The sequence below is a fragment of the Populus euphratica genome, unplaced genomic scaffold (assembly GCF_000495115.2).
Source record: "Populus euphratica unplaced genomic scaffold, PopEup_1.0 scaffold2.1, whole genome shotgun sequence".
In the NCBI taxonomy this organism is placed as follows: Eukaryota; Viridiplantae; Streptophyta; class Magnoliopsida; order Malpighiales; family Salicaceae; genus Populus; species Populus euphratica.
Window position 1 is genome coordinate 5,211,713 of NW_011499846.1, and position 10,043 is coordinate 5,221,755.

At 31.6% G+C, this 10,043-nt stretch overlaps 3 protein-coding genes across 3 annotated transcripts in view; all 3 read left to right on the plus strand.

Annotated features, from left to right (window-relative positions):
* Positions 1-1,491, plus strand: part of LOC105134427 (probable WRKY transcription factor 43) — a 6,068-nt gene extending 4,577 nt beyond the window's left edge. Inside the window, exon 3 of the mRNA XM_011038837.1 lies at positions 1,360-1,491. The gene's annotated coding sequence lies outside the window, so the exon portion shown is untranslated. The remainder of the gene's footprint in view (positions 1-1,359) is intronic.
* A 4,384-nt stretch (positions 1,492-5,875) lies between these two features.
* Positions 5,876-7,446, plus strand: LOC105134436 (Late embryogenesis abundant protein). Its single transcript, XM_011038846.1, has 2 exons — positions 5,876-6,267; positions 7,116-7,446. The coding sequence occupies exons 1-2, from the start codon at positions 6,062-6,064 to the stop codon at positions 7,363-7,365; spliced, it is 456 nt and encodes a 151-aa protein (XP_011037148.1). The 5' UTR covers positions 5,876-6,061; the 3' UTR covers positions 7,366-7,446.
* Positions 7,447-8,257: 811 nt separating this feature from the next.
* Positions 8,258-9,263, plus strand: LOC105138273 (Late embryogenesis abundant (LEA) hydroxyproline-rich glycoprotein family). Its single transcript, XM_011044327.1, has 3 exons — positions 8,258-8,385; positions 8,799-9,093; positions 9,165-9,263. The coding sequence occupies exons 1-3, from the start codon at positions 8,258-8,260 to the stop codon at positions 9,261-9,263; spliced, it is 522 nt and encodes a 173-aa protein (XP_011042629.1).
* Positions 9,264-10,043: the final 780 nt, after the last annotated feature.

Genomic DNA, 10,043 nt, shown 5'->3' on the forward strand with positions numbered 1-10,043 from the left:
ATATATATATATAAATACATAAGAGGTGATAGTTTGTTGATTGCCTAATTATAATAGTCGCAGGCGACTAGAGTCTAGACATCCTTCTCTTTTTTCAGCTAGTTAAAACTATATGCATCGATCATTCTTGAGAATTCACCTGTAATCGACACGATTAAATAATTAAAATCATATATAAATTACCGTATTTATATTTAATGTATCTATATATGAAGATTTATAAGGTGTTTCTTTCTTATGTTTTGCCATAAAAATCTAGGTAAGGGTTAGGAATATTCGGAAAGAAAAGCAACCACACGATCGGCAGCTAGCGACTCGAAAACAACAATAGAAATTGTCCAAAAGGATCGATATTATTGTCGCCAATTGTGAATCACATGATATCTGTGAATTACCATATATGTTTTGTCGTTCATTTTTCCAATAACATCATATAGCTATACGCATGCGCATGCTATTAATTGCTTTTCAGATCTTTATCTTTCCACGATATTTTGATTTCTTTGTAGGAGGATTTAATTATGAGCTACTAACTTTGATGAGAAGAACAGAGATTTAAATGCGGACAGTAATATTTTAGTTAATTGATACTATTATTCTCAAGATTATAACAGATGAACGCATTATATTTATAATTCAGGAACATAAAAATGATGAGAGATAATTAATTGAAGCAGTGAAACAAAAAAAGTATTTTTCTTAATTAATCAATGAGACTACTGCAACTTATATATATATATATATATTCCAAGAGAATTTAATAAATTCTAAAAAAAACGTTGTTTGATATCGGGATACATCCTTTAAATCATCCATACTAACGTATAACTATTTGAAAATATCAACCATTTATCTCGAATTGAAAAAAAAATTATACCATGGCGAAGTCATGTGGACCAAAATATTTTGAATGATAAATGCATGAATCCCATTATTACTATATATTGAATATATATTACAATTATTATAGATTTATTTAATGCAGCAAGTGGTTTATCTTATGGTCTTGCACTATTCATTTTACAAATCTTGGACATAATTTAGAGTGCATAATTAATTTTTGTCCCTATCTCCTTCAACTATTATTTTTTTGCGAAATAATTCTTACTCCGGCACTTTGATTTCATTTTGCGCAAAGGAGTTACTATCGGTGTACACATCATACATGCAACGTGAAGAAACAAGTGCAAAGGTTATCCAAGGACACGAGCATAGTCGTCACGACTTATGAAGGAATTCATAATCATCCATGTGAGAAAATGATGGAAACCCTAACTCCTCTTCTCAAGCAGATGCAGTTCCTTGCTAGGTTTTAACTTCTTCAGCTTTTCTACACTTTCAAGAACAAATCAAGCAGACCTCCTGTTCTTGGCCATCTTATTATAGTATCCTTGTTGTGCTTATGCTTTTTTTCGAGGTTGACTTTGTGTGAATAGACCAAAATCAGTGTTTATATATAATGTAAAACTAATAAACTATATTGTGTGTTAATTTAATTTCCTTTTTCATTTTAATTTTATAATTAGATCAAGTTAGTTACCGAGCAAGTTTTTATACATCAAGTTTAAGTCTACTTTTCTGTATATGTTTATATATAATAAACACTATTCATATTAAAATAAAACATTTATAAAGGTTTTGGTTCATTTCCGATATAGATAATAGAAAGAAATCGAGTATATTTTCTTATTATTCTTTAACGCATCCTCTCAAGTAAAAATCTTGTAAATTTAAAATTTATACAGACTCGTACTGTCTTATACTTAATTTTAATCAAATAGATGAAAATGATGAGATTCGAATCTATGATTGTTTGATCATCAAAGCTTTCATATCATGCCAAAAAACTAATTAACTTAATAGTTTAAGTTGTTAGGTAAAGTTTTAAGATATGATTTATATTATTCTTTAATAAAATGTAAATCCACTCTATGACATTGATATTTTCATTTTCTCAAAAGATTTGGAGTCTGAATTTATTCTTTATGTGTGTATATAAAGCTTTATATGCTTTGAGGTATATGAAATTGTAATGTATGATTTTTTTAAAATCTAAAAGGGATGAAAAAACTAATTTAGCAATCCAATATAAAATTATATTTTTGCTCTTTTAAAAACAAACCAAATAGATAGCTATTAAAGGTAATATAATCTTTTCACAGGGTTATAAGTTATTACCATATTTACAAGGGACACATTGATTTTTTTATATTTTTTATGTACAATGATATGACTAGATTGTCTTTGAAATAATTTTTTAAAAAAAAACTAATGTCTGAGGATGTTTTTTTCTCTTTTAGTTTTATGCATAGTAAAACTACTAAATTACCTTTATAAAGTAAAATTTTATTCACCAATAGTCAGGGTGTTTTGATATTTTTATTATTTGTTTTTACTTCAATTTTTTTATTTTTTTATTATATGTTTTTTTAAATAATTTCTATAATTGATTTTTTTACATTTATCTTTTAATTTTTTTCCTATTAAATTTTTTTCTTATTTATTTTTTACTTTGAAATTTTTTTTAAGTTGATGTTTTTTTTTATTTTCCAATATTTAATTTAGTTGATTGAGATTTGATTTTTTTTATTAAATTAAAAAATTTTATTTGACCCGCAGTAAAATGTAAAATGTAGGTAAATTTTGGTAGCAATATGCTAAATAATTTGGATGACTTACATTGATACTATTTTTTTATTTTTTTATACAAACATAATCAATACTAGCTTTTAACAACATTTAAATGTACCGAAAAAGGAACGGATAGAGAGACTCATTCATTTGAATAAGGTTATATAAGCAAACAAGAAAAAAGACATAAAAAATCATTCGGTGCAATAAGTGACAGTACCATATGGTATCCTTCCAGCTCGTTTGTCATATAAGTTTTAAGGTAAGCCGGTGAGCTTCCACTTCTATAATCTGTACTGGCCCTTCTTGTTGTAAGCCGGTGAGCTTCCACTTCTGTGTATTGACCTTTCTTTTTTATCATTACCCAACACGTGTGAAAAATAATGTGATACTTTCTTACCTTAACACGCTTCATCATTTATTCTGTCCGTATAGACCTATCTTGAATAATATAATTAGGGCCTAGATTGGACCGACCAAGTCACCTAGAGTTGCACCCACATATTGTAAGAACTTGGAAGCCTTTGAAATCGCCGGAAGAATAGCAAAAAGGGAGGTTTGCTTTCAGTTTCTAAAAAGGATCGCGTTATTAAGTAACCATCGTTGATTAATTTACAAGTAAACCGGAGAGCTTCCTCTTTCTTTCCCCTTATAGAAATCGAAAGGTGTTGCAACATTTACTAACGAAGGCTCGTTATGCTTTCCTTAAAGTTTCTTCACGTTAGCCAGCGTTGCCTTTTCTTTTCAGTTTTTTTTTTCTTTTTTTTAGAAAAAATCGAAGCATGGTGAAGGCTTTTAGCTATGGCTCAGAGATTCTAATTAGGACAAATGATGCCGTCCCTTGATTTGGAATGGAATCACGCATTAATTAAGCCTTTTAGAATACAACGGACGGGATACTGGTTATATGTTACGGTGTCATTCTCATAAAATGTTTGGAATGCGGTCGAAAGTGGTTTTTACAAGTTTTTTTAAAATTATTTTTATTTTTATTTTATATTGTTTTAAAAATTGATATTAAAAATAATTTTTAAAAAATAAATAAAAATATTTTTTAAATAAAAAATAATTTAAACCATAATTACTACCATATCATAATACCTCAAAAACATTCATTTGTTTTGAAAAAAATTATAATGTTGTTCGAGTTTGGAATTCTAACGGGTTCGGTAATAATTTTTTTCTGCTTTGGAAAGTATCACTAACTAAAACCTCCCACGTTATTTTTAGAATAATTAATTACTAGACATTGCATCCCCCACTAAGTTTAGAATCCCAAGTTAACTTTATTGTAATTGTATTTTTTGATATCATGAAATTTTTTTATTGAGAAATGAAAAAAAAATGTATTTTATACAATAAATTAAGAAAAAGGTGGGGGGAGCAAGGGATGCTTGGAAGGCTAGGCTCATGCAAATGATTCTCTCTTTGTTTTGTTTTTTTTTAATTGAATGGGCAAATGACACATGGTCGGCTATTGTTTTTTTTTTTTTTTTAAGCAATTGATCGAACAACACTTCATGTGCCAATGTCGATATTGTGTCATCCATTGCCATCCTTTTCCGTCACCAGAATTGGGGTACAAGTTTTTTAACTTAAAAAATTAATTTTCAAATTATTGTCTCTAAAAATTCTTGGAATTTGAATAAATTAATTTCAAATCTTAAAATACTCTATAATCATTTTAAAAGCAAAAAATATATTTGAATAAAAAAACTTTAGAGGCCCTAGTCTATTTTTTTTCAATATTTTCATCATCATTATTGAATTTCATTTTTCAAGATGAATCTATTAACATAAAGATTAATTTTTTTTGTTAGAATTTGGACAAATAAACCTTTTTTATTTGCTGTTTTCAATGACTTTCTCTCTGGTTTCTTAACTACAAGTGACTAAAATATAAATAAAATAAAGTTTAGGATTGAAAAGTATAATAATAAGAGAATATAGATCAAACTTGTAATAAAAAAAATAGAGAGACCAAACTGTAATTTTTTTGCTTCTTCTAAATTATGCAGATGAAAAGGGGCTTTATTTTTTATTTATGTTAATTTTGATCCTTATATTTCTTAACATTTTTAACAATAACGTAGAATTTTATTTGGTAAAACTAATTTTTCATTTAACATCCATATTTTGTGTGACATCTCGCATGTTAGAGAGTACGTGATTTGAAATAAATTTCAAAATATAAAACTATGACAAAATAATTCTTGAAGGCCAAATTAAGATAAAATAAAGTTCAATGACTGAAAGGGAAGGGACAAAAAATTTGAGGGACAAAGAAAAGGAAAAAATTACACAATAATAAGTGATATAAATAATAAAATGAGAGGGGATGAACAATGTACACATGCACATGCACATGCACAAAGTCTGACTTGTTTGTTTTGATATATTAAGTGATAAGCCTATTGAATAGAATATGGCATTACTTAATGCATAAAAAATGTCTACATGTAACATATATATTTATTTGTTCCATATTTAAGGGGGCCGTTCAACGCATCTTGTATGTCCATACATGGGGTGAAGCTATATTTTAATAGCATTTAGTTACTGTTTTAAAATTAAAAAAAAATTGAGAATAATTGAAATGAATATATAGAAATAATATTTTATATTTTTCAATATATTTAGAAATTATAGGGAAAACAAATGCATTTCTATTATTTTTTTTCATTCCTAATTAAACATATTAATTTCAACCCATTCTATATTTATCCTTTCTCTGCCTGTGACGATGTCCAAACGACATTCACATGCACATCCTGCAAATTCTCTGGCCGGTGACGTTTTCAGAATATTAAAAGGAAAGAAAAGGGGAATGATGGAAAGTGACAGATCCGATCTCAAAGACTTTTCTCTCAAGAAAAAAATTCTCTCTTTAAAACCTAAAAACAAAATGCTGAGCGAACCCTCAATCTCTAATATATACCCATTCTTAATTGAGTTCCAAACAGCACCTTTGATGAGTTAGGTCATTTTCTTAGGGCTTAGTAATATTTTTATATAAAGGTTTCTTAAAAAGAAGAATTCTGGCATAAAATTAGTGAGAATACACGGAATGACCCAATCAGGAATTTTAAAAAGGGTCTTGGACGTCATTGATGAATTGTTTTGTTTTAGAACTCAAATGACTATTTAAGTAATACGTCGAAGGCTAATTCGAGGCTTCTCCTAAAATCCTTGTACAAGGAAAGGGCAAGCACAGATCTGGACACACGGGGATACCCACTAGCTACACACGTGGCTTCACCCATGTCGCCGACGAGACACGCAGCAACCACGTCGAGATATGCATTTCCTACTATATAAACGCAAGAGAGAAGCAAGGGAAGGGGAAATCATCATTTCATACGAAAACGAGGAAATAAACAAAAGCTCTTAACTAATCAATCGTATTCTCAGTTTTCTTTCAATCATAAAAATGTCGGAGTTGCTAGGCAAGGCCAAGCAGTTTTTGGCAGAGAAGGTGGCTAAAGTCAAGACCCCAGAGGCTACCGTCACCGACGTGAATCTTGAAGGCGTGCACCGTGACAGCATAGACTACGGTGCAAAGGTGTCTGTCGATAACCCTTATGAAGCTGCGATCCCTATTTGCGAGATTTCTTACGTTCTCAAAAGTGATGGCAGGTCCGTAATTTCAAATGTTCCTTTTCATGGTCTCAACAGATTTATCCTTTCATTGAAAAACTGTGATTTAGTTTTGTTTTTCAACTGACAGTTTAAGCTTCTGCGTAATTCTTGATATATTTTTTTCATCTTGGATTACTTTTTATCTAAAATGAGTGCAATATTGTTCAAAGATCGATCATGCGAGATCTGCACAAAACTATTGGATTGCGTAATTTGTTGAATTTCGGGTTGAGATTAATTACTCATTGCCAAATGTTCAGTGTCGTTAATTAACTCGAGAAGATGCATGATGATGCGGAATAGCTCTTAATCATTGAAATTACTTACATTTTTCAAAAGGAAGTGCGATTATTATATATATATATATAAAAAAAAGGGGGGAAGAAAGAAAGAAAGGCAAGGGAGACATGATTCTATCTTCTTAAAATGGAAGGGCACCTATTTTTAAATACATGGGTAAATCTCGAAAAATCCTTTGATTATGATTCCCCTAGTGGATGTTCCCAAGAAAATTGAGTGGCTTTTAAATTGATCCATAATTTTCTTGTATTTATCTAATAAAAATTTATTTAAAAATATAGTAATAGTTAGGTTTAAAATACTTTTTTATTTAAAAATATATCAAAATAATATTTTTTTTATTTTTTAAAAATAATTTTTAATATTAATACATCAAAACAATCTAAAAATATAAAAAATATTTTTTTTTATGAGATACAATTTCAACCGTGTTACTAATTAAACACACCCTAAATCATTGTACCACATGTATGAAAAATTTATAAATGTGGATTTTTTTTTTTATTTTTTTTTACCTGATTTGTCCATTTGAATGTTTGGATCAGGGTGATCGCATCTGGGACAATACCAGACCCTGGCTCGCTGAAAGCTAAGGACACAACAATCTTAGATGTGCCAGTGAAGGTGCCACACAGTGTACTGGTGAGCTTGGTGAAGGACATTGGTAGAGACTGGGACATAGACTACGAGTTGGAAATAGGTCTCACAATTGACCTCCCTGTCGTCGGCAATTTCACCATTCCTCTCTCCTGGAAGGGTGAAGTCAAGCTGCCTTCCCTCTCCGATCTGTTCTAATTCTCTCCTTTACGTTGGGTCTCGATCTATTTTACGACTATATATGCTAAAACAAAAATAAAAGGAAATGTGTTTTTGTTTCGTTCAGGTCCATGATTTTTCTTTCCGTGCTAACCGTTAGAAATTATTTACTTTCAACTCATCTCTTGAGATTCGAATATCATCGACCATAACATAGGAAGCCGACTCATATGAAGGGGATGAAGACGAAAATGCGTTCGGAGTTGTGGATGCCTCTCGATCGTATTTGTCACAGTTATCGTCTTCACTGTTTTTCGAGTTGAGGAGTCAAGGGCCCTGCGCTATCATCTAATATATAATCTGACTGTGATACAAAACCAGAGCAAGTCAACGGTACCAATCCTAAGCCAGGCCGGGTCCCTGATTGTTGATTTGCCAGTTGAAACTTAAAAGTCCCTGAGCAGCATAAAGCAAGTATATTGTCCGGCAACACTATCAACTTTTTTATTTAAAATATACTTGTTTTTGTTTTTTTAAATATTCAAATAACAATATCAACTAAGTAACCTAGGAAATTGAATTTGTTTGTGAAGATTTAACCCGAGATTTTTTAAAACACTTAGAGAAACCCTTGAAAAGTTAAAATAATCAAATCACTAACCTTAGCCGTTAATTAACTAAATTTATAAGGGATGAATTGAGAAAAAAACAGTTACCGGAAAAAAAAGGGCCAAAAAAAGAAGAAGTAAATCACTATTTCCATCCAGAGTGTTTGAAGATACAATGCACAGTGAAAATGGCATGGGAATCAGTTTTTTTTTTTTTTTTTTTTGCAATAGCAATTGTAGTCTCCACGACCATCTACCATGTGTCCCCATGGTTGTTGAACTTAGAAATGTACCTGGCTATGCTAGCGAGGGCCCAACGAACCATGCGGTTGAATGACAATGTGGATATCATCTCAGAAGATCTCGTCTCAAACCCAGATTCGAGTGCTGATTTGAGCTCTGGACTGCAGCTTGTTGTGCTCGACATTTTGATTCGAGAAACTGGCTCTTCGTAGTGATCAATCAGTGTTGTATGCCTGTTGTGACACCGGAAGCAAGCGCGAATGGGATTCAAAATGCATCAGAATTTAGAAACTGGGTGGGTACTTTTTCTTTCTTTTTCTTTTTCTTTTGGTGAAATTGGTTTGGTTTAATTTTAGCCATGATCATTAGCCCATGGTCTATGAGAACTTCCTCTCGATAACTTGCCATGCAGAGGAGTATTTAAGAAGTACTTTTAAGCCCAGCAATTCGCTGGCTAAAATGGGTTCACAATTGACCTGTTAAAAAAAATGATTATAAATGCTCAGCCCAAACACTATACACAAAGAGTAAAATTATTACGGATTACAATAGTATAATATTTTCATAACTCCAAATTATTATGTAAACATCCCTTATTTGCTACGCCCTTTCAACCGATAGCCAAATGGGCGAACGCGAGCAGGCAAGGCCACTAGCCCCGGCTGCGGACAGCCAGAGCAGCGACAAAGAAGGAGCTTCTCGACACCATAAGAAACGAAGTAGAAAATGCTGTGTATTCATCGCGGCCATATTTGTTATACTAGTCATAGCGATCGTAGTTATGCGTTTCACTGCCTTTCGTGTCAAGGACCCGATCTTCAAAATGAACGGTGTTGCGGTCACTCAGCTAGAGCTAACCAGTGGCACAATTCCTAAGCCAGGTTTGAACATGTCCCTAATTGCGGAATATGTACCGGTATAAAAAATCCCAACCTAGCATCATTCAAGTACTGTAACACCACCACAACCCTCTATTACCATGGCCAGATGGTTGGTGAGGCTAGAAACGGACCGGACCATGCGAGGGCCCGATGGACCATGAGACTGAATGTCACCGTGGACATCATCCCAGACAGGATCATTTGAGACCCAAATTTGAATGCTGATTTTATCTCTGGGCTATTGTCCATGACCACCTACACAAGAGTTCCAGGAAGGATGAAAAGAGTGACTGTCAAGAGGAATATTGGTGTGAAGATGAACTGCAGCATGGCACTTGATATTACGTCTCGGCAAATTCAGACACAGAAGTGCAAGCAGAAAGTTGATTATTAGAGCATGCCATATCACATTTCATGATTGCTTCTTTCTTTATACATAGCGTAGATGTTTGACTGTAGGAGACAGAGTGGATTGTGATCCATCCATATTTATCTTCCTATATGTGAAATATGATATCAATTTTGTTTTTGTTCGTTTCCTTTTCTCCAACCTGTGATTCGATCGATTGGAATTGAAGTGATTTTTGAGCTCCTTGATATTGAACTATATACTCCCGGGGTGAAACTTAGAACTAATAAACATGGAATTTAAAAAAAAAATTGCTTCAGTTTAGTCGCGTTAGTTAGTTCCATAGTGATGCCGATTCTTAAGAAACGTTGTTGTTTTTTCGAGTAAATTATAATTTATTCTTTATATATTTTTTTTTAATTTTGTATGCTAGGTCTCATGATTGTAAAATTTGATTAGAAACAAAGGACATTTAGCAAAAAAACAATTAAAAAATAATTAGATTGCAAATAAATATGAAAATATAAGAACTTGGGATTGATTTTCTTAAAATCAAAGGAATTAAGTATTATTTCATTAACAATATAGATCAAATAATAACTTACTCTATACCGGAGTTATAAAATAATTTTTTAA